Genomic DNA, 24571 nt, shown 5'->3' on the forward strand with positions numbered 1-24571 from the left:
TTCCTGTAAGCAAGCTGAAGTGTCTCTGATCATCTCCTGGTAAACTTAACAGTGTCAGAATTAAAAACGTTTACATTCAATTTTATATTTATATTGACTTAAGGCCTACCATAGTTCAAGGTCACTATAGCTGCTGGTAGAAGTAATTAATACATTTAGTCACATGGTGACACATGTGATTCTGAAGAGAATACTTTGTGCTGCCCAGCCTCACACCAACTCTACCTCCAGCAGTCAAGAGTAAATTGACTTTGAGAACCCTGACGTATTGTCTTCTTAACCCTCCCTCCCTTTCTCACAAGCGGCTTTGTCCTGATTGTGACATAAAAAACCCACACAAAAAGAAGCAACAGAAGAGAATACATTTGTATTATTTAACATCTTTCTTTGGCATTTGCTAATTTTTGTTTCCCAAAGTGTCCAAACAAATGGCATGCACATGATCAACAGAAATGATGCTAATTAGACAATGAGACCATACCCCTACAACCCGACACCACAAATAGATTGCAGTTCCACAGGAAACACTGCGCAATATGTCAACAAGACAGTTGAGTACACTTTGATGCCAGATGTTACCTGCCATATTCCAGCAATGTAGAGTGAACCTTGGACTCCTCATCCAGTAATTCCCCTGCATCATTTTGCCTTCTGTATTTTCTCTGTGGTTTGTATACTTCCTGGAAAACAAAAAAATACAAATGTTGAAAGACATATCGTCACATTCATATTTAAAGAAGGTCCCCAGGCTTGGTATCTCACCAGCAAATCAGAAACTGCTCCCACTGCTTTGCCTTTTTGACAAAAGTCTTCATTCTATAAGACAAGGTTTGATTAAAAAAACAAACAAAGATGGTTTTAGATACAAAGTAAATTCCCACAATGGGTGGAAAGGGACAAGCGGTAGAAAATGGTTGGATAGATGGTGGAAAACTTCATCAAAGTTTGAAAAGAACACAATAACGCGGTATCTACAATACTTAAGACCCCTCACACCCTGGTCAAAAACTGTTCAAACTCCTCACCTCCGGTAGGCTTTACAAATCACTGTACACCAAAACAACGGGTCATAACAGGAGTCTCATCCCCCAGGCTATCACTCTGCTGAACGCTCAACAGTCACAGAGTGTCAGACTTTCTGCTGTGATACAACCCTGGAATGAATCTGTCACTATGAATGTACTAACTCATGTTCACTTGATCATCCTTTTGCTCTCTTCACCACTGCCCTACCATCTCATTAGCTTTGCACATATTATTTATTTTAATACTTGTTAATATTTTAGTTACTTGTTAATATTTATTGTTTAAATTGTACAAAGAAAGTCAAATTCCTTGTGTATTAAACATACCCGGCCAATAAAGCGGAATCTGATAGCTACTGCTTTTTTCGATCCGGTTACTATTGTGCACGTTGGTACCTATGCCATTAGATTAGATTAGAAAATGATCTAAATACATATTTATTAAATGTTATCATAAATGGGCCTGTTACTACATTAAATATATACTTACAAGATGTATATAAAACCTGAAAGTTTTTAAGGGCTTTATAGGCATAATAGAGTGACACCTGTAGGCTCTGTTGTAAGCAGACTTTTGATCTAATTTATTTAATATTTAGAATCCATTAAATTAAAAAAATCCGTCCGTTGACATGTCTGTCATAAGTATTGTGAACGATAGGCAAAATGCCAAAAAAGTTCTGTTTCCTTTAACACAAAAGTTCCTCCGTCTTAATTTCTACTTTCAGTTCTGCTGCTTGACGTGTTGTAAAGACACTTCACCGTTTATGAGGGTGGAGGCAAAGGCCATGTTGTGTTTGTTTATAATGCAGCATGTGGAGAATTGTGCATGTTTAAAATGAGATCACAAACATCTTTTAACGATTAATCGAGCAGCCCTTTTGCATGGTCAATATAAAATAATAATTTTATGACAACACAATCATTTCAGCATTCAGATGTCACTTCAACACCATACCTCTGGAAAACTGTAAGCTTTCTGGAACTGGGATATGGAGTAAGCCCTCACATAGTCGCCCATTTGCTCTCTGGTCTCTATGGCTCGCTTCACCAGCCACTAGCAAGAAATGACATGCAAATCGATGAAGTAATCTACATTTATTTTTAGAAATTCTGTGCCATCTCATGTGTCAAGTGTGTGGTATGACAATAGAGGTTCTTGAATCCTTAAGACAAAGCAAAGTCTATCACCCACAACAATAAACTGCATGCATTCTCATATACACTATCTAAAAACAGACCTCAGTTGAAAAAGAATAACAGTACATGGGGTCACACTTAAATACCTGTATTACTGGAAAAACATGGATAAAATCCAGTCCTTGGATTTGATGGGGCTCCAGATGATGAGGACATTTCATTTTTGGTAAAACAGACACAATCTTCTCAGTCAATGCACTGTAAATACAAAACAACTATAATAGAGTAGGCAGGTTTTGAGGGGGAGGTGCAAGCCAGCAAAGCGTACGGCATCAACTCAACACAGCAGCATGTAATGTTGTATTCACATGAGATCACGTCCGGCTCATTAAATACGTGAGACTCGAACTGGTGGGCCATCGAGCGTCTTCTGTCGTAGAGTTCTGGACGGCATTTTGCCCTTCTCGGAAAAAAAAAAAGCCCCATGCTTGCGTTTTTTTAGGCTGTTGGAACAGTTCGAATCACGAAAAGGATAGAGGTTTCTTCAGAGTTCCTCGACAGGTAATCAAGAAGGGCAGAAGAGAGCAAGACAAGAAAAGTGGCACACACTTCAGTCCAAGGGAGCAGATTGAGTCGAAGAACGCACAAGTTCGCAGTGATCACTTCAGGTCTGTTTGAGTTTAGTTTAGTATTTCCCATTTAAGTATTATAATGATATTATTTCTATTTTATCTTGTTTGAGAGTTTTAAAACACATTTTTGCTACAAGTGTTTCGTAAACCACCAAATAACCACCACTTTTCTAAATAAAAGACCGCAAATGTGAGCAAAACCTAAAGTTAAGCTTTTACCAAAGGCAGCAATAATAAACGAAACTTTAAGCACATACACAATGTTGACATCTATAGTTATATTTTTATAAAGACGGGAAAAAACATGCGTACTCGTATACGGCGTGTGCAACAAACATGGCTGTAGACACCAAGTTAAATCATGAAATCCAACCTTAACTGAGCAAAAACGCTGCATGATTTATTCAGGAGAGTTTTGATACCAATTTCCTTGACTCAGCCACACACAAAGAAGTTGTGGACCTCCATGCTTTTACAAGTTTTCATCCATTTTGTCGTGTAGAATGATGTCTGGAGCTCCAGAGAGTTGGACATGTCTGGGAACGCGACGGACGGCTAATCCTTGAGATCACACGACAAATCTTTTTTTTTTTTAAACGTATAGGGATAGATTCTATTGCATAGTTAGATTTTTTGCTCGTATATGCTTTTATTGATAATATCAAGACCTATTGCGTGCTCAGATAGTTTGCACTCTGTTTGCTGCAATGCAGCCATATTGGTTTGGTGGCCCACCACTTTGTTTACTTCCGTTCAAAACTCACGTGACGGAATACACCCTATTAGGAATTTTTATGGGGATCAAGTTTTTTTTCGCTATTCACTGCTGGTCTTAGAATGTAAGCCTCACAAAAATGTGAGGAGTTCTCCAACAATATTTTGTCAATGCAGTTTGCAGAAAAAAATCGGCCACGATTTTACACAACACCTGCCTACATGGTGAGGTCAAGAATTTTGTACATAATTTTAAAGGCACAGGGAGTAAAATAATAAGGAAACCACTTACATTTTCTGACCGATGGTTGAGTTTTCTTGAAAAAGAAGATCGACGTCAATGTCATAGTTACATGTGGTGATGCACCATGTCATCCCGCCGACCACCTGCACAACCAGCGGGAACAAGATGAGTCAGACGGGAGGTCCAGCTCAAGTATTAAACACAGGAAGTGAACAAAAGATAATTAAAAGTGCGAGTTGTATAAAACAGGAAGTGACCAAACATTTTTGTATTATTATTTGACATGGATATTTGTTAAAAGTGGTCATATTAAGATCTTTTTCTACATTTAAAACTATTCCTTGTGGTCTACATAACATGTAATGGTAGCTCTTTGGTCCAAATTTTGCATTGACTTTGTTTTACAGACCATCTTCAAGCAGCCGTCATTTTGTGGGCCGTTAAATTACGTGCAATCGTCCTTCTTCAGGCCAAGCACCCTTCGACTGTGTCTCCTCCTCAACCATCTTGTAGTTTTTAGCGATTCCATATCGAGTCCATTGACAGATAGAAGTTAGAAATACACTCTACTTTTTATTACAAATGGCAATATTCAATACCGTTTTTTTCAGACATGTTAAATTGCATAAATGTCATTTGTTGGAAATGTAAACATTCCTCATGTAACTTGTTAATGTAATCATAGTATATAATAATACAAATGCAAGTGACTCTTTCAAAAGCAAGAAACTTGTATTTCTCATTATTGTAGTATGTTTTACCATTGGAATTGGAAGGTCAATAACTTTAAGTTATCCTAAATAAATAAACCAACATAAAAATAAACTAAACCCTCAATCTCTGTTAGCAAAAATTGAACATCAGTTTTTTCCCCAGTTGGAAAAACTGCTTGCTGTCTTTTTTTGTTGCCATCACTTTCCAGCAAATTTGGCATTCTCACTCATTCAGTTTATAGATTCATGTTGCTCAATTGGTTTGACACCAAAATATACCCTCAGTGGGACATTTAGCTTTGTTATTTTACTCCTCATTTGTGTTACTTTCCAGTGCTTCTCACTAGTGAGTCGCAACTAGCGAGGCTGTGTCTAGGTCTGTGTCATGTATAGTTACAGAGCTGCCAACAATTGTTTGCAATTCAGTAGATCTCCTCCCATGCAGTTTTGGCCAAGATCGATACTTGGCAACGACTTCATTAAAGTTTGGTGTGAGGCTTTGTGATGATGAAACTCTCAGGATGACTGAGCGGCATCCGACGCATTGGAGTAAATCTGTGGGACGACTCCTATGCGCTGATTTTAAATATAAAATACAATGCCGCACAAAGGCATGCAGTTTCCTGAGCTTGTAACGGTGAAACGAATGAGGAGAGAATGAGTGGAAAAAAGACCATGTATACTAAAAGTTTGGGATCTCACCATGGTCATAATCACAAAAAAAAAAAAAAGTATGCCATATTGTTTCCGTGTCCATGTAACCACGGACAGAATCACAGAATTGACACACAAAACGGAATCCGCTGTTGAACACACAATTTCGGGGAAATTTACATAAATGTGACTGAAGTGCTGTCATTGTGCGGCGAAGAAACATTTACCTTAAGAAGAAACAAAGTACCTTACACAAGCATAATGTACTTAAAGCACTTACTGATAACTTAATAAAATTATTATGCGTTGACTTAAAATACTCATAGAAATTGTCCAAAGATATATTGCACCAATAAATGTGAAGATTTTTACATTTAATTGTCAAATATATATATATATATATATATATATATATATATATACATTATTTTTTTTACGACACAAAAAGCATGGTGGTAAAATAAGTGTTAAAAGGTAAAAAGCCAAATTGAACATTTTTTTACGGCCAACTGAAATGATTGTTTTAACAATTTTTTTTTTTTTTACTTGTTTATTCATTAATAATTTAGATCTATATGTTCTTTTAAATTATACTTAAAATTGTGTTTTGGTGGGACAATAAATACTAATGTTTTTAAATTAGAGAATAATCGTGTTAATAATTGTGATTTCAATATCAATCAAAAAAATCATGATTATTATTTTTGCAATAATTGTCCAGCCCTACAGGAAACGGTGAATTATTGGGATGTATGCTATTTGAGTAGGGATGTACAATATGAAAATGTCCTATCACTGTTATCGTCACTAAAACTTTCACGGTTATCAATATCATCATCGATGTGCTCAAAAAGTACACATATACACTTATAACCAAGTGTTATAGTATAATAATACAATAAATAAATAGCCACAGTGTCACGAAATATACTTTCTTGGCAGAAGACATGCCATGGCCTGTCACACAGGTCATGTCTTGTTTAGTTTGTGGGTGTTTTTCCAATGTTTTGGGTTTACTTCCTGTTTTTCGTTCTTAATTTGTTCTGTATGTGATGAAGTTACTTACATACATGGTTCGTTGTTACAAAAATACCTGCTTTACCATTCTTTTTGTTGATGTAAACTCTCTGTAGGCTTTGCCTTCCTTACATGCAAAGCTGACCATGTGCTTTTCTGTGCATTTCCCTGCTGCACTCTATATTGGTTTTGTACATTTGTACATTAAATTCTGCACGCTGTTTGCTGTCTCCTGCATTTTGGGGTCACAACTACTACGGCGACAAGCGGATCAGAACAAGAAATTTGTAAATAATAGTATTGTGGCAAGTTTGCATAACTGTAAACTTGTGACAATCTTCATGTAACTTGTGAAGCACATCCACAACAACTAAACCATGACCAATTATCCATAAATACAAACTACAAACATAATAAAACAATCACTTACTGTACAATGTCTTCTCTCACTGGCATGCAGACTGGTAGGATGTTAATATCTTCCCGTTTAGATGAAGAATACATTTTAATCCTCATGGTGGTAAAAACAAAAAATGGGCGCAAACGTGCTTGTTTCCATGTCTTTTGTTACGATCTCGGGGCTTAGTTGATTGTTAAAGTTGACCAATTTCTTGGTTTTTGGCCACATCCTTCTACTGTACAAGTGAGAGGCATGATTTATAATCTAGAATTAACTTTTACCAACTCAGAAGCGATGCAGCAGCTCACTGGCTCAGTACGTCAATAGCTGTATTAGTTCGTAACCTCTCTGTGATCAAGGCGCCACTAAAAGTAGTTCCTCTGTGTTAGCGCTTATAATAATGTTACTAATACTCGGTTAATATGCTGGTCACAACATATAAAATAGAGTATTGTTGGCGGTTTTGGGATGTTTTTTTGGAGGATTTTGTGGGCGCAATAGAGGACACGATTAGCTTCAATCGTTAGCCACCTCATACTTGCCATATATTACAAACTAAAATGTATTAAGAAGAGAAAGAACTGTGTTATTGTCTCAAATATGGATTGTGAATGATAGGCGAAAATAAAAAAAAGGATAGTTCCCCTTCAAGATTTGATTTGGTCTCATACCTACTCAGTGGCCTAGTGGTTAGAGTGTACGCCCTGAGATCGGTAGGTTGTGAGTTCAAACCCCGGCCGAGTCATACCAAAGACTATAAAAATGGGACCCATTACCTCCCTGCTTGGCACTCAGCATCAAGGGTTGGAATTGGGGGTTGAATCACCAAAATGATTCCCGGGCGCGGCCACCGCTGCTGCCCACTGCTCCCCTCACCTCCAAGGGGGTGATCAAGGGTGATGGGTCAAATGCAGAGAATAACCTCGCCACACCTAGTGTGTGTGTGACAATCATTGGTACTTTAACTTTAACTTTTACCTAAACCACCGTACCTTATCAAAAGGGGACAGTCCTTTAATGCGGGCTCTGAAATATCCGGCAGCCAAAAGCAGCTCCAGGATCTCCGCCAGTTTGATGCTCTGCTCTTCATCTTCCCGGGCCTCCACCTGGGAATGCAAGCAAGCAGGTCAGTGCTCCTTTCCTTTTTTGAGTCACAGATCCCTTTTAAGATGAACCCCTTCCATTGAAAGCTATGGACACCCTACCCCAGATACACTATATTGCCAAAAGTATTTGGCCACCCATCCGAATGATCAGAATCAGGTGTCCTAATCCCTTGGCCCGGCCACAGGTGTAAAAAAATCAAGCACTTAGGCATGGAGACTGTTTCTACAAACATTTGTGAAAGAATGGGCCGCTATCAGGAGCTCAGTGATTTCTAGCGTGGAACTGTAATAGGATGCCACTTGTGCAAGAAATCCAGTCGTGAAATTTCCTCGCACCTAAATATTCCAAAGTCAACTGTCGGCTTTATTATAAGAAAATGGAAGAGTTTGGGTACAACAGCAACTCAGCCACAGAGTGGTAGGCCACGTAAACTGACAGGTAGGGGTCAGCAGATGCTGAAGGGCATAGTGCAAAGACTTTCTGCACAGTCAGTTGCTACAGAGCTCCAAACTTCATGTGACCTTTCAATTAGCCCACGTACAGTACGCAGAGAGCTTCATGGAATGGGTTTCCATGGCCGAGCAGCTGCATCTAAGCCATAGATCACCAAGCCCAATGCAAAGCGTTGGATGCAGTGGTGTAAAGCATGTTGCCACTGGACTCTAGAGCAGTGGAGACGCCTTCTCTGGACTGATGAATCACGCTTTTCCATCTGGCAATTCGATGGACGAGTCTGGGTTTGGAGGTTACCAGGAGAACAGTACATTTCGGACTGCATTGTGCCGAGTGGGAAATTTGGTGGAGGAAGAATTATGGTGTGGGGCTGTTTTTCAGGAGTTGGGCTTGGCCCCTTAGTTCCAGTGAAAGGAACTTTGGAATGCTCCAGGATACCAAAACATTTTTGACAATTCCATGCTCTTAACATTGTGGGAACAGTTTGGAGCGGGCCCCTTCCTCTTCCAACATGATTGTGCACCACTGCACAAAGCAAGGTGGACGGCCTTCCCAGAAGAGTTGAAGCTGTAATAGCTGCAAAAGGTGGACCGACAGACCTCGTATTGAACCCTACGGGTTAGGAATGGCTGTGATGAGGTGGCGACTTGTCCAGGGTGTACACCGCCTTCCGCCCGATTGTAGCTGAGATAGGCTCCAGCGATCCCCCACGACCCCAAAAGGGACAAGCGGTAGAAAATGGATGGATGGATGGGTTAGGAATGGGATGGCACTTCAAGTTCATATGTCAGTCAAGGCAGGTGGCCAAATACATTTGGCAATATAGTGTATATACACAAACATAACTTTGCATTCGAAGTGTACTTCATTGCAATCAATACTTTATCTTTAAAAAAAATAAGTTAGGGGCATTCGTCGCAATCATGAAATTGTCTCAAAAACAGTTTTCTAATCTACAACTTACCATGGATCCTAACAAAATGTCGATGAATGAAGTGCATTTACATCATGTGTAAGATTATTAAGAAACATTGCAGGAGACGACACTATGTCAATTATGCTGGCCATGTTTATTTCGCCTTGTTTTCGGAGTGTACTTGTTTTAGTTTTAATAACACATATACAATACATTTAGCAAAAATAAATGAATATTTCATTTCCCAAGCTTAATACATTTATTCCAAACCAATTCAATCAGTCGTGGTCTGTAAATGTTGCGTTCCAGAACGTAATAACTTCTAACAGTTTAATCTCGCTATTATAAGCCCCACGCACCCACAGACCTACGCACTACTGTGATGGAAGAGTTTTTTTACCTGAATAAGGTTGCCGTCTTGGTCGAACTGGGCACCGATTTTAGAGCCTTGCCTGCTTCGATGAAAAGCAGAGACGGTCGCCGCCATGTTGAACGGAGTTGTGACAGGTCACGTGATTTCTTCGTATTCTACAAACTTTTTGGAGCGCTCTCTAGGGGACGCAAAAATAGGGAGGCGGATCCGTACAAAAAATATATACGGCAGCATTACACTAATTATCATCGTTATTGTTTCTTTATGCAATGTTAATGACTTCTTGTATTCATTATGAAAGCAATTTTGACAAAGGCGGAAGTGACGTCACTTGCAGACGTCCATTCGTTGAGTCACATTAAGTGGAAGCAGCTGATTTTCTTCTAGATCTTTCCGTATTGTACTGTTGGTGGTATAACGATGGAATAGGATGACTTTGCAAAATGCATCAGTTTATTCACGTTGAACCAGCGTTGCCAAAATGACACACTTTACCATATGGTTACATTTATTGTATTTTGGGTAGTATAACGCTACATACCCGACTTGACGTTGCTCATTTGCTACAGTAAAAATGTACTATAGACCGTGTTTAGTATAGCTCTTAATGTATTGGTTTACTTTTGAATGAACTAAGAGCACTGTTGGAATATCGCCCCACTGGCAGAACAGCACTCCCACCTGGTTGCAAAGAGGTATGGGAGACAGTGCCAAACATCAGCATGACGTATATTGTGTTTAATGTATTAGCAACTATTGAAAGGCTCACATTTTCTTGCATAGTGGGAGTTAGTGTTTGAATTAAGTACAGCAACATTCAAATATCGTAATTATCGTATGTCTGGCAACAGTGCCGTACACTCTCTTCTTTGGCAGCGCCGTAGCAAACGTTATTCAGAGACATTGTTGCATTACTGACCCCTACTGTTCAAGGTAAGCTAATGCAAAGCAAAATAATCCCCGGCGATAATACAAATTAAGTTACTTAAAAAAAAATGACATACGCAAAACAGAATGAAACTATTTCACGTTGTATTCAATATATTACAGGAAAGTATATTGGTATAAATGTAACGTGTAAACGGGCTTCATACTTGAAGAAAACTAATTGGGGGGGAAAAAGATTTAACATTGGGCATTGAATCAATATATAGTCAAATAAGTCTTGCCTATTACATTACAGTTGTGTACTCATTTAGTATTAACATACAAATAAAAAAATTGCCTCATTATTTATTCATACAGTATCAAATAATACAGCATGTCTTCATACGGTATCTTGAAGCCATTTCAAGATGTATAAAGTATCTTCACGATATATATTGGTATAAATGTTACGTGTAAATAGGCTTCCTTCTTTAAGAAAACTCATTGTGGGCAAAAAATTAGGCATCAAATCAAGATATAGTTAAATAAGTCTTTCCTATAACATTACAGTTTATTTGTACTCCATCCAATAATCTATTTCTACCGCTTGTCCCTCTCTGGGTCACAGGTGTGCTGGAGCCTATTCCTCATTTAGTATTAATAACTTCAAACAAATCAACATTTGCCTAATTATTTATTCTTATAGTATAAAATACAGCATATATCTTTATACTGTATCTTGTTATTGTACAAACAACTACATGTCTTCACCTGTTACTTTTTATAAAGAAGTCTCCTGCTGCTGGAATTGCGCTTCAGCAAATCCTCCTTGGCCATTGGCTGGATGAAGGCTCCATGCTGGGTGATGACCTTGCGCTTGGTGAGCGCCTTGACGGTGCGCTCGGTGTTCCAAGTGCGGCCCACGGGCGCACACACCGTGCGCTCGAACTGAGCCACTTCGTTGAAAGGGAAGGGGAGAGAGTTGACCTGGTGAAGGCTGATGGCACTGTTCCTCTTCTCGGAGATGATGACGCCCAGCTTGTTCTGGTCTTTCCTCGGGGGAGGCGGCTCCGTTTTGACGGCGAACTTCCTGCGCTTGCTGTGGGACATTTGGATGCCAGTGCCGCCCCAGCTCCCCCACCCGGGCAGAGCCAAACTCACCGCTGTTGGCTTCCCTGCGCCTTCCTGCTTCCCCTTTTCCTTCAGGAAGTCTGCGACGACGTCATCTCCAGCAAAAGCCTCTTTGATGAGCCCCATCTGACCAAGCTTCTCCTCCGAGTCTTCGCCGTCCGCGGCGGTTGGGGCGAGAGGTACCTGAATGACCTTGGTGTCCTTCGTAAGGACGTCTTTCAATTGGATGTCCCTTTTCCTCTTGCAGGTTTTCTGCGCCTTGTCCTCGCCAGGAAGCGGTTCAAGTGCCACCGAAGACTGCTGGGCATGATTGGGTGCTTTGTCGGGAACCGACTCCGCTCCACCCAGGAGCTCCATGTCCTCGAAACTCTGAATGCGGTGAAGGCTTTCCTGCAGCAGAGCCTCCTGACCATCTCCCACTTTTTCTCTGTAAAGTTTTGTGAACTCCAATCTCTCCTCCTCCTCTTTATTAACAGCACCTGCTGCTGCTCCAGAATCCACAAATCCGACCTGAACCGCATCCTGCGTCTGGCGCGTCTTTCGCCGCCGATCAAACTCTCGCAGCAGCGATTCTTCTTCGGTTTCCTCGACCTCGCTTTCCTCCGCTTCCTCCACGTTTCCAGCGGGCTCCGGTTGAACATCCGGCACATCCTCACTTGCAGGATCTAGAAGGAGCGTTCCTCTCATCCAGGGATTCGACGGATCTGCTCCTTGCACCGCATCGTTTACAAAATCCGGCACGACTTCAGCATCCTCCTCTTCTTCTTCCTCGTTGTCTTGCGGAGGCGTCGGCCGCTTTAGTGTCAGGTCCTTGTTTATATCCAGCTGCTGCTGCATGGCCTGGCGAGCGCCTTTGTCGTATTTGGCCATGATGGCCTTGGACACGGCCCACTTTCCGCTGTTCTGATGTTTCAACGACATCCTTTCCTGCATCCTGGCCACCTCCATTTTGTCCATTTCCTCCAAAGCAGACGTCGGGTCTTTCTGCACCAGCTCGTCGAACTTCTTGAGGAAATCTTTGCGCTTTGCTTTGTTAAGAACCTTGTGATATGTCTTGCTCTTGATCTTGCTCTCCCGTCGCGCCTTGGCTTCGTAGTAAGACTGCTGAGCTCGGACTTTCTGCAGCTCGGCTCGCCGCATCTTGGCGTCCAGCAGGCTCATCGCCGTCACGGAAGCCTGCTCGGCAGGGGTCAAAACGGGTTTGTCGGTGGGCTTCTTGTTGGCTGACAACAGGGCGAATATCTCTTGTTCGAGTGGAGTTTTGGCTTTCCAGCCGGTGACGACTTTCTCTATGGTTTTCGGGCCTGACGGCTCTTGCCTGAGGGGGAAGACGAGCTGCTCAGCTCGATCGTTCTGTTGGATCTCATTCTGCCAGCTGGTGACCTCCGTCGAGGCTTTCTGGAAGGCCAAATCTCTCTGGATCCTCTCGCTTTCCTCTTTGCTCAGAGGACACGCCAGAGGTTTCTTGCTATCCTGCAGGCTCTTCAGCTGCCTTTTGGTCTTCCCGGAAACATCCGGGACTTTGTCTAAAGACTTGAGCAAATCCGACATCTTTATTTTGGCGCCCTCTCCCTCTGCCATTACGGTAAATTCGGACATGTGGATGCTCGCCTCGGATCGCTCGAAGAGTTTTTTCTTGCGCTTAGTACCGAGAGAGTTGATAGCTTCCAGGAGCTTTTGGTGTCTCCGTTCATCGTCGCTGCCTTCGTCCTCATCGTCCGTCATTGCCTCCCCGGCATTGGGCAACTCCTCTAAGTTTACCTCGGTAGTTTTGTCCGGAACATCTGGAGCCTTCTTTAGACCTGTCATATTCCTCTTTTTCATCGAAACTTTAACCATTTTTACTGCTAGTCTCGCGTGGTCAATGCACGTGTTTCACTAAAGGCAACGCTCTCCTATTTCTTCTTCTACCGTTTTTCTTCTTCGGCGCCTTCGTAGTCTGTTGTGTATTGGTGCTTGGAAAACAACTTGTGACGTTCATTACCGCCACCCCCGACATGCTGTGGTACTACACCATTGTAATGTGTAAAGGTGGGCGATAGCGCTGATATTCAGTTCAGTTTCAGTTGATTTCGATACAATGCAATTCATCACATATCTCCAGTTGTTTCATTACAGCACGTTCGAAAAGGAGTAGGAAGAAGCCAAGCTTATTTAATCCTATCCCTTTTCATACCATAACAATTGTATCCTATTTCCTTGTTCCCTAACAGAACCGTGAACAAATAGATAAACAATGTATGTAAGTAAACAAACAATAAATATATCAATGATCTTTGTCTCAATAAAAAAAGGGTTCCAGATATTAATTATAATTCTTGTTCCGTGCACTTTGTGAACACGTAGTTTGAACAGTCTTTTAAACTGAATCATGTTGGTGCTTTGTTTGTTTTCTTTGGTTAATCAATTCCATAATTTAATTTGCTAATTGGTATGGGTTCATCCATTTTTTACAGCTTGTCCGTCTCGGGGTCGTTGATGCCAAGTAAATGCGTGACTAAATGCATTATCCATCCAAAGAATACATCAAAGTTTGTCTTTTCACACTAGTTTGAGCTAACGACGTTATAGTCACCTTCAACACACAAACATCTTCATGTCTCAAACTCATATCTCAGAGCGTGACCGCCATCTACTGGCACTTCTTATCATTACATCCTACTTCCAATTTTTTTTGAACAGATCGCTTGCTGGTCTTTAAGGTTTGGAGATATTTTGTAATTATTATTTTTTCTTATGGAACAATTAAAAACAGAAACAGTACACAAACAAATAGGACATTTTAAATACATTGCAATATTCCAAACATTTTCAAGGTTGAGCAATCAACATGTCTCTATGTAAACACAGGATGTTAAGAAAGTAATTTAAGAGACAATACTAATAAATTAAACAAAAAAATGGCTTTTATAAAACAATAATTTAAAAGCTTTTTTAATATTTTATTATTAATTTGAAATCATTAAATCAGGGGTATCAAACGTACGGCCCGCGGGCCGGATCCGAACAGGTTTTATCCGGCCCGTGGGATGAGTTTGAGTAAGTATAAGAATTAACCTGAAATTTTTGAATGAAAGAAACTGCTGTTCTTAATGTGTCCACCAGATGTCACAATAGCAATTATTTGTATCTTTGTAGATGATGCTACATATGTACAAAATAAACCACATGATGTTAGTACACCAGTCGAGGAAAATGATCAAACTACATAAATAACATACTGTAATTTGATTTTGATATTGTTTTTTTTATCTTGATAGATTGAAAATTAACACCAATGAGTTGACTGATGTACATTATCACATAGTTTATTCAGAAAATATAAATAACAACAAATAAAGATAGAATACTATTAACCGCAACATGTAAGTGTAAAAAAAACATTATGATTTGTACATTTTCAGAATGTGCTTTTCTATTTTGAAACAAAGAAAACAATCTGAAATTGTCTTTATTTTTACGTTATCGTGCCGTGGTTTTACCAGTCCGGCCCACTTGGGAGTAGATTTTTTCTCCATGTGGCCCCCGATCTAAAATGAGTTTGACACCCCTGCATTAAACCAATGGGAGAAATTGGGTTTCACTTTAAGAAATCGATTTTGTGTATAAAATGGGTTATAGATATTCTTGGGTGGATTGGGAATTGCACTGACCACAAGAGGTCGCCAGACAACACATCATCAATTGTGTGTTCGTTGCATTAATATTAGGGCTGTCAAATGATATATATTTTTTTAAATTAGATTATTCACATTTTGGAATTTGGATTATTTATGATTGATCACAGGTGATTACGAGTTTACATAATTAAAATTTGCTGAAAAAAGCACCCCAATATTTGTACACAAATGCAATTTTATTGTCAGAATGTTATCCAGAAAAAATTGGTAACAGTTTTATATTAAGTACTTCCAGGCTGTGTTTTACAGTGAAAACTGCCAGTGAGCACACCAATCAGTCTCCTCACTCATTTGTGTATTGATGCTTTGTGTACTGTTCTGATTACTGACCCTATATAGCGGTTAAGGTAAAAGAGCTTCACAGTCGAAATAATTTGCATAATTAATCTGAGTGTGAATGTTGTCTGTCTATCTGTGTTGGCCCTGCGATGAGGTGGCGACTTGTCCAGGGTGTACCCCGCCTTCCGCCCGATTGTAGCTGAGATAGGCTCCAGCGCCCCCCGCGACCCCAAAGGGAATAAGCGGTAGAAAATGGATGGATGGATGGATGGATGCAATACTTTTTTGTGATTAATCACATCATTTTGACAGCCTGGATTAATATACAAACAAAATAAGGCCCAAAGCTACAGTTGACATCAGGCATAACAATTTACATCAATATAAAACAAAACAATTCAAACACAATCCACATACAGAAAACATTTGTTGGGAAAAATACATGTAAAAATGAACAGACAATACGAAATAGAAGAGACTGATAACATAAACTGGGCTATCTAAAATAAATTCATTTGATCCAATAAAGACAATATTTTGAGGGCTGAAATTTTCCAAGTTTTAACTAATAATCTTAATATCGAAAATAAAAGTAAAAATGAGCAAAGACAATACAAAATAAAATAGACTATAACAAACTTGGCTTATCTAACATAAATTAATGTGATCCAATAAAACCAATATTTTGAGGGCTTTTCTCTCATTTGAAATTTCCAAGTTTATACTAATAACTTAAAATCATTAATTAGAAACGCCAATTTTCATATCTGCTATAGTAACTGAGGACATACAGTATCTCTTCACCATTGGCTCGCAGCCAACCTCTCAGTCATATTCCAAAAATAAATGATTCACATTTTCTATAGCAACAAAACAAAACAAAAAACTGTTGTCAACCCTAAGGTTCTTTTCCCCTCACAAACTCATGAACTTATTTGACCATCCATCCATCTTCTTCCGCTTATCTGAAGTCGAGTCGCGGGGGCAGCAGCCTAAGCAGAGTAGAGCCTCAAGACAGCCTCAAGTAAAAAAGTACCGTAATCTCCGGACTACAGATATAATACATAAAATATAAACATAATATATAAACCGCACCAACTATTTTTTTTGCATATTTTATTTTGTACATATAAAGTCTGTAGGCTGCAGATGTACACATTGTAACATGAAACATTTACGCAGGCGCTTGAGTTTATTCACCAATTTAACAAAAGACTGTGCCTGTAACACGGCATACAGTCGCTAACCAGAAAATTCATTAAGGGCTATTTTCATCAACCTTCCACTGCGCACTGAAACTGCCAAGGTCGTCGTCTTCGGTGTCAGAGTTGAACCTCGCCATAATGAGGGTGAGTGCATAATGCGCAAAATGGCTGACGGAATGATTGTGTGACTGTGTTTGATATAATGTGCATACTTGCCAACCCTCCCGGATTTTCCGGGAGACTCCCGAAATTCAGCGCCTCTCCCGAAAACCTCCCGGGACAAATTTTCTCCCGAAAATCTCCCGAAATTCAGGCGGACTCAGGTCCTCATGGACCTGAGTCCAGCTAACCCACAATATAAACAGCATACCTGCCCAATAACGTTATAACTGTAGAATGATGGAGGGCGAGTTCTTGGTTTCTTATGTGGGTTTATTGTTAGGCAGTTTCATTAACGTCCTCCCAGCGCGGCAACAACACACAACAACAGCAGTCATGTTTTTGTATACCGTAAAGCAGTTCGTCTGCCGTAAACAGCAATGTTGTGACACTCTTAAACAGGACAATACTGCCATCTAGTGCATTTGATGAAAGCACTTTTGTGCGTGCCACACAGCAATGCATCATCAGAGAGGGTGTTCAGCATGGTTAGAAAAATAGTGACAGAGAATAGAACAAGGATGGACAGTTCAACCCTTAACTCAACAATGAGTAGATGAGTGTTATGTGTGTGTATATGTGTAAATAAATGAACACTGAAATGCAAGTATTTATTTTATATATATATATATATATATATATATATATATATAATACAATAAATATATATATATATATATAATAAAATACATATATATATATATATACGTATATATATATATATATATATATATATATATATATATATATATATATATATAGCTAGAATTCACTGAACGTCAAGTATTTCTTATATATATATATATGTATATATATATATATATATATATATATATATATATATATATATATATATGTATATATGTATATCTATATATCTATATATATATATATATATATATATATATATATATATATATGAAATACTTGACTTGGTGAATTCTAGCTGTAAATATACTCCTCCCCTTTTAGCCACGCCCTCGTACCAGCCCGACCACGCCCACCCCCACCCCCCTCCCCCCGAAATCGGAGGTCTCAAGGTTGGCAAGTATGATAATGTGAAACATTTCATTGGTCCAATGTGACCTGTTCGGCAATTTCATTGGTTTGATGTTTTGCATGAACCTTGTGAACCTGGAAAAAAATCCATAAATTTGCTGCATTATGTATCGTTCGGAAATTACCGTAAATAACTCTTAGTTGTATACAGGGATGGGTACCTTTCACATTTGAACCAATACGGTACCGATTACAAGGACTCAACGGTAACAATTTTCGGTGTGTAAATAAATATATATATGTATTTTTTTCTGATAATAATTTTTGAACATTTAAAAACTAGCTGATTATAACTTCTGTCTAGATGTTGTATCTTGATTTTATTGTTACATTTCTGTGACCATTTATTTGTCGGCATTGAAAATTTCAGCATTAGCAGAAGGCAGTTTGGTTGAGGCCGCTCTCAGTCCTGCTGGAGTGATGGCCAAGTGCTAGTGTTAGGGATGTAGCAATATAATATTAGCACCAATATTATAATTGCAATATTATTGAATGTGCTCAAAAAGTACTTACACACACACTGAAATCCTTAGATTTTTTTAAATAAATAAATAAATAGACATGCTGAAAACTCGATATTTCGCATGTTTTGTGTTTCTTATTCTTCACTGATATTCTTTAATCTTACTGTTTTATCTATTTTATTGGCTAAACCTCCATCCATCCATCCATTTTCTACCGCTTGTCCCTTTTTGGGGTCGCGGGTGGCTAAACCTTTATTGTTTTAAATATTGGTTTGTACTTTAGCACTTTTAAGATTTATTTAAATGAAAAGTGTGTTGAAAAAAAAAAACTATCTTATTTATTATTTCTGGCGGCCGTTGTACTTTCTGGATGTCCTACTCTTTTCAGTTGTCCTTGGACACTTCCTCCTATTTCTCGTATTGATCATTCCGTGCTATGATAGCATAGCTTGTAGGTTTGATGTGCTTAATTGAATAGCTTAGTTCAGGGGTCACCAACTTTTTTGAAACCAAGAGCTACTTCTTGGGTACTGATTAATGTGAAGGGCTACCAGTTTGATACACACTTAAATAAATTGCCAGAAATAGCCAATTTGCTCAATTTACCTTTAACTCTATGTTATTATTAGTAATTAATGATATTTATCTTTGTGGAAACACTGATCATCTTAATGATTTCTCACAATAAATAGTCTTGTGAAATCACAATATCCCATTTTAACTAGCTAGCCACTAACATTTTTTAACAAATCATGAATTACTTTGCACTATGTTTGTACAAATAATAACTCATGTAAAATACAAAAGTCAACTCTCAAAATTTTAAATAAATCATGTCACACTTTGAACTGGACACCAAATCTGTTATCTGTTTCTTTGTCAGTTAGTCTTTAAAATAGTTTCTTGGATTTTCAAATTCTATTTGAGTTTTGTCTCTCTTAGAACTAAAAATGTCGAGCAAAGCGAGACCAGCTTGCTAGTAAATAAATACAATTTAAGAAATAGAGGCAGCTCACTGGTAAGTGCTGCTATTTGAACTATTTTTAGAACAGGCCAGCGGGCTACTCATCTGGTCCTTATAGGCTACCTGGTGGTGACCCCTGGCTTAGTTGCTCAGACAGTAATGCGTTTATATAAGTTTAGATTGGGGTATGTCGTTTCTTAATGAGGAAAGACTTTGTCTTATGTTTTCATGTTGGCATTCAAACTGGCGAGCTAACGCCAGTCTGATTGACTTTTATTAGTAGATTGCACAGTACAGTACATATTCCGTACAATTGACCACTAAATGGTAACACCCCAATAAGTTTTTCAACTTGTTTAAGTCGGGGTCCACGTTAATCAATTCATGGTAAAGTCAGTTAGTTGTTTTTTTTATCAAATTGTGGTTATCAATCTGTTTTTCGATCATTTTAATTTATAACAGTAATACTAACCGTCGGGAGTTTTACTGTCGTTATCATTAATACCGTTTATCGCTACGACCCTAATTAGATCCGACTGAGTCTGCAATTGGACGTGATGTCACGGGCAACCCGTAACATGGCATCGTTGGATTTTGTGTGAAGCGGTACCCGGTAGCACCGGCTGGATTCGGTGCCCATCCCTAATTGTATTCCTGAAAAAACAGCTAAAAAAGTTAGCATGCTAGCAAGATAGCGTTGAGGAACAATATATACGACTTTCAGTGAAAATTGGAAAATAATTGCGTAGTATAAGATGTTTGCCTTTAGCATTCACACAATGATGAATTGGTATAGAATACTGTATTGTGTTAATGCTTTTCAGCACTCATAAAACAGTGACACTGATCCAACACAACTTTTTTTGTATCCACTCTAAGTTCAACTTGAGAACAAGCAGTATACAATATTGGGGCTGTAGCACCTGTGCGCCAAACACTTCTGGTTTGGATGGTTGTTGGGGACCAAATGTTGTGCTTCCTGAGTTCTGCCCCTTGAGCAAGGTCCAGCTGCTCAGGGGTTCGACATGTCATCTCAAAATCAATGTTAATTAAGTGCATTTGCAATAAATAAATAACATTTTCTGATACACACTTGCCAAGGTTGTCCAATGGAAAAGAACACGCACAAAAATTCAAGTTATCTAAGAAAATGAAACATTACTTCATGTGCTAGGCGGCGTTCTGTCAGTTGAATTGGCAGAAGAGCACTCCAGCAGCAAGGGCGAGCTGGAGATTGACAGTGATGGCTTTATCTTCATACCTGGAGCACGGATCTACACAAAACACAAATACATACAAATAAATCGTACTGATAGATATGATTAAACAGACTATTTGTCCTGGGTAGTCCCTAGGAGACAATTTTACAACATCACTAAGCTCAATTCATGTACCGTATTTTTCGGAGTATAAGTCGCACCTGCCGAAAATGCATAATAAAGAAGGAAAAAAACATATATAAGTCGCACTGGAGCCCGACCAAACTATGAAAAAAAACTGCGACTTATTGTCCGAAAAATACGGTACTCCCCATGCTTGTATGACATTTCTCAAATTGTTATAATAACACACGCACGTTTGATCATATGGACGATTTAATAATAATAATAATAATAATAATTAGCTTTATTGTCTCCGAGGATAAATTTGTCTTGGGCATCAAGACACAGCGTTTAACATACATACATACAGTTCATCCGACAATACAGTGATGACAGTGAACAGTGTGCAGGTATATCAGTTAGTTATGAGATCACACATTACACTTCCACCGTATTGCACACCTCCCGTATTGCACTATCACTATCCCAGTATTGCACTCCTTATTATTGCATCCAGTTATTATAGTAGTTTTCTCTTGTTAAGTGCTTTGATTGCCAGTGGGGCAAAGGAAAATCTATACCTGTTGAGTTTGTATGTTGCTGTTCTGTACCATTTACCATTTGGCATCAACACAATTTCACTATGAAGCATGTGGTGTGGTTTACGGGTGATTTTAAAGGGGAACATTATCACAATTTCAGAAGGGTTAAAACCATTAAAAATCAGTTCCCAGTGGCTTATTTTATTTTTTGAAGTTTTTTTCAAAATTTTACCCATCACGCAATATCCCTAAAAAAAGCTTCAAAGTGCCTGATTTTAACCATCGTTATATACACCCGTCCATTTTCCTGTGACGTCACACAGTGATGCCAATACAAACAAACATGGCGGATAGAACAGCAAGCTATAGCGACATTAGCTCGGATTCAGACTCGGATTTCAGCGGTTTAAGCGATTCAACAGATTACGCATGTATTGAAACGGATGGTTGTAGTGTGAAGGCAGGTAGCGAAAACGAAATTGAAGAAGAAACTGAAGCTATTGAGCCACATCGGTTTGAACCGTATGCAAGCGAAACCCACGAAAACGACACGACAGCCAGCGACACGGGAGAAAGCGAGGACGAATTCGGCGATCGCCTTCTAACCAACGATTGGTATGTGTTTGTTTGGCATTAAAGGAAACTAACAACTATGAACTAGGTTTACAGCATATGAAATACATTTGGCAACAACATGCACTTTGAGAGTGCAGACAGCCCATTTCAGGCATGCTAAGAACATATATTTTTCCACTATTTCAGCACTCAGGTTAACCATACCTAAATAGACACAAAATACTGCATTACACAAGACTACCCCAATGTACTCGAATGATTGAAAAAAAAAAAAAGTTTTTAAGCAAAATTATTGGTAAACACAGTTTATGTATAATAATTTACGTAAAACCGCGAGTAATGAATGAAGTTTTCATAAATTAATATATTCTGTAGTCATACCCTCATCCGCTCTCTTTTCCTGAAAGCTGATCTGTCCAGTTTTGGAGTTGATGTCAGCATCTGCTTTGAGTGTCGCAGGATATCCACACATTCTTGCCATCTCTGTCGTAGCATAGCTTTCGTCGGTAAAGTGTGCGGAACAAACGACTGACCATTTCGTCGGCTTTCCCCACAGCCTCGTATTTTGAACAAATTTCGTCCAATTTCTTGCCACTTTGGCATCTTTGGGCCACTGGTGCAACTTGAATCCGTCCCTGTTCATGTTGTTACACCCTCCGACAACACACCGACGAAAGTGAGAAAATGGCGGATTGCTTCCCGATGTGACGTCACCGCTCCGAGAGCGAATAATAGAAAGGCGTTTAATTCGCTGCGCACCAACGCTTCCCATCCAACCCTGCTTCCCCAAGGTCTTGTTTAATATTTCTTGAAGGGAACAAGGGGGCTGCATGCCAATTATTCTACCAGTTCCTTGATAAGGTTTTGAAGTTGGGTTTTGAGTTTGACAGACAGATTTCCAAACCATGTGGAGATGCCATAACGGATGACAGATTCAATGATTGCTTTATAAAACAACATCATGATATTGCTTGCCACACCGTGGACCCTGAGCCTCCTTAAAAAGTGCAGGCGCTGGTTAATACAGGAGCAGAGTCAACTTTATTGGCCCAAGTTAACTGGGAATCAAAACAAATACCCAAGTACTTATAGGAGGACACTTGCTCCACTCTCTCCCCATGGATAATGATCGGGCTGTGATCCCCCACATATTTGGGATAAAAAAACATCTCCTTCGTTTTTTTTTACATTTAAAATCAGATCAAACTGCCCATAGATGGTAAATTGTCTGTATTTATACAGCGCTTTACTATACCTGCGCAATACCCAAAGCACTTTAAGTTATGCGTCACGTTCACCCATTCACACACTGATGGCGGAAGCTGCCATGCAAGGCGCTGACCACAAACCATCAGGAGCAAGGTGGGTGAAGTGTCTTGCCCAAAGACACAACAGCCATGACTAGGACTATGGCAGAAGATAGTTTCGAACCAGAAACCCTCAAGTTTCCGGCACAGTCGCTCTACCATCTGAGCTACGACACCCAAAGGAAGTCAAAGTACCCGGGAAAAAAACATGCACGCACAAGGAAAACATTTAAGTCCCATCTTAAAACTCATTTGTATACTCTAGTCTTTAAATCAGGGGTCTCAGACACGCGGCCCACGGGCCGCAATTGGCCCGCGAGACGTTGTTTTGCGGCCCGCACCTCAACATGAAAATTTAATGTTAGTGCGGCCCGCGAGTTTCATATGAATGGCGCTTGACAGCGTCATACTTGCCAACCCTCACGATTTTCTACAACCTGTACAGACAGCGTGACAGCCCAGTCACATGTTGTATTTGACTTCTGCAGACACACGTAAGTGACTGCAAGACATACTTGGTCAACAGCCATACAGGTCACACTTAGGGTGGCCGTATAAACAACTTTATCACAGTTACAAATATGCGCCACACTGTGAACCCACACCAAACAAGAATGACAAACACATTTCGGAAGAATCAATCAATCAATGTTTATTTATATAGCCCTAAATCACAAGTGTCTCAAAGGGCTGCACAAGCCACAACGACATCCTCGGTACAAAGAACATCCGCACCGACGCACGGAGGGGGGGGGTTGATGTGTGGGGGGCAGCGTTGGGGGGGCGGGGTTTGGTGGTAGCGGGGGTGGATTATTGTAGCCCGGAAGAGTTAGGGCTGCATGGGATTCTGGGTATTTGTTCTGTTGTGTTTATGTTGTGTTACGGTGCGGATGTTCTCCCGAAATGTGTTTGTCATTCTTGTTTGGTGTGGGTTCACAGTGTGGCGCATATTTGTAACAGTGTTAAACTTGTTTATACGGCCACCCTCAGTGTGACCTGTGTGGCTGTTATTCAAGTATGTGCAGTCACTTATGTGTGTGTACAGAAGCCAAATACAACAAGTGACTGGGCTGGCACGCTGTTTGTACAGGTTGTAGAGGGCGCTAAAGGCATGTCATCTCAAAATCAATGCTAATTAAGTGCATTTGCAATAAATAAATAACATTTATAACACACGTAAGTGACTGCACATACTTGAATAACAGCCACACAGGTCACACTGAGGGTGGCCGTATAAACAAGTTTAACACTGTTACAAATATGCGCCACACTGTGAACCCACACCAAACAAGAATGTCAAACACATTTCGGGAGAACATCCGCACCGTAACACAACATAAACACAACAGAACAAATACCCAGAATCCCAGGCAGCCCTAACTCTTCCGGGCTATAATAATCCACCCCCGCTACCACCAAACCGCTCGCCTGTGCATCGGTTGGGGACATCTCTGCGCTGCTGACCTGTCTCCGCTCGGGATGGTCTCCTGCTGGCCCCACTATGGACTGGACTCTCACTATTATGTTAGATCCCCTATGGACTGGACTCTCACAATATTATGCTAGATCCACTCGGCGTCCATTGCACCGGTCACCCTAGGGGGGTGGTCCCCACATCTGCGGTCCTC

At 39.8% G+C, this 24571-nt stretch overlaps 3 protein-coding genes across 3 annotated transcripts in view; all 3 read right to left on the reverse strand.

Moving 5' to 3' along the window:
• ccdc93 (CCC complex scaffolding subunit CCDC93) overlaps positions 1 to 9558 on the reverse strand; it is a 28572-nt gene extending 19014 nt beyond the window's left edge. Inside the window, exons 1-7 of the mRNA XM_061926255.1 lie at positions 9416 to 9558; positions 7532 to 7645; positions 3804 to 3898; positions 2312 to 2423; positions 1984 to 2082; positions 763 to 816; positions 580 to 680 (exon numbers count right to left, since the gene is read on the reverse strand). Of these exons, the coding sequence (XP_061782239.1) occupies positions 580 to 680; positions 763 to 816; positions 1984 to 2082; positions 2312 to 2423; positions 3804 to 3898; positions 7532 to 7645; positions 9416 to 9502 (662 nt within the window). The 5' untranslated portion in view covers positions 9503 to 9558. The remainder of the gene's footprint in view (positions 1 to 579; positions 681 to 762; positions 817 to 1983; positions 2083 to 2311; positions 2424 to 3803; positions 3899 to 7531; positions 7646 to 9415) is intronic.
• A 587-nt stretch (positions 9559 to 10145) lies between these two features.
• LOC133574203 (U3 small nucleolar RNA-associated protein 14 homolog A) lies at positions 10146 to 13341 on the reverse strand. Its single transcript, XM_061926299.2, has one exon. It carries the CDS (start codon positions 13223 to 13225, stop codon positions 11030 to 11032), a length of 2196 nt encoding a protein of 731 aa, XP_061782283.1. The 5' UTR covers positions 13226 to 13341; the 3' UTR covers positions 10146 to 11029.
• Positions 13342 to 19329: 5988 nt separating this feature from the next.
• Positions 19330 to 24571, reverse strand: part of lmln (leishmanolysin-like (metallopeptidase M8 family)) — a 47835-nt gene continuing 42593 nt past the window's right edge. Inside the window, exon 16 of the mRNA XM_061926306.1 lies at positions 19330 to 20470. Within this exon, the coding sequence (XP_061782290.1) occupies positions 20382 to 20470 (89 nt within the window). The 3' untranslated portion in view covers positions 19330 to 20381. The remainder of the gene's footprint in view (positions 20471 to 24571) is intronic.

Source organism: Nerophis lumbriciformis, linkage group LG31 (genome assembly GCF_033978685.3).
Source record: "Nerophis lumbriciformis linkage group LG31, RoL_Nlum_v2.1, whole genome shotgun sequence".
Lineage (NCBI taxonomy): Eukaryota > Metazoa > Chordata > Actinopteri > Syngnathiformes > Syngnathidae > Nerophis > Nerophis lumbriciformis.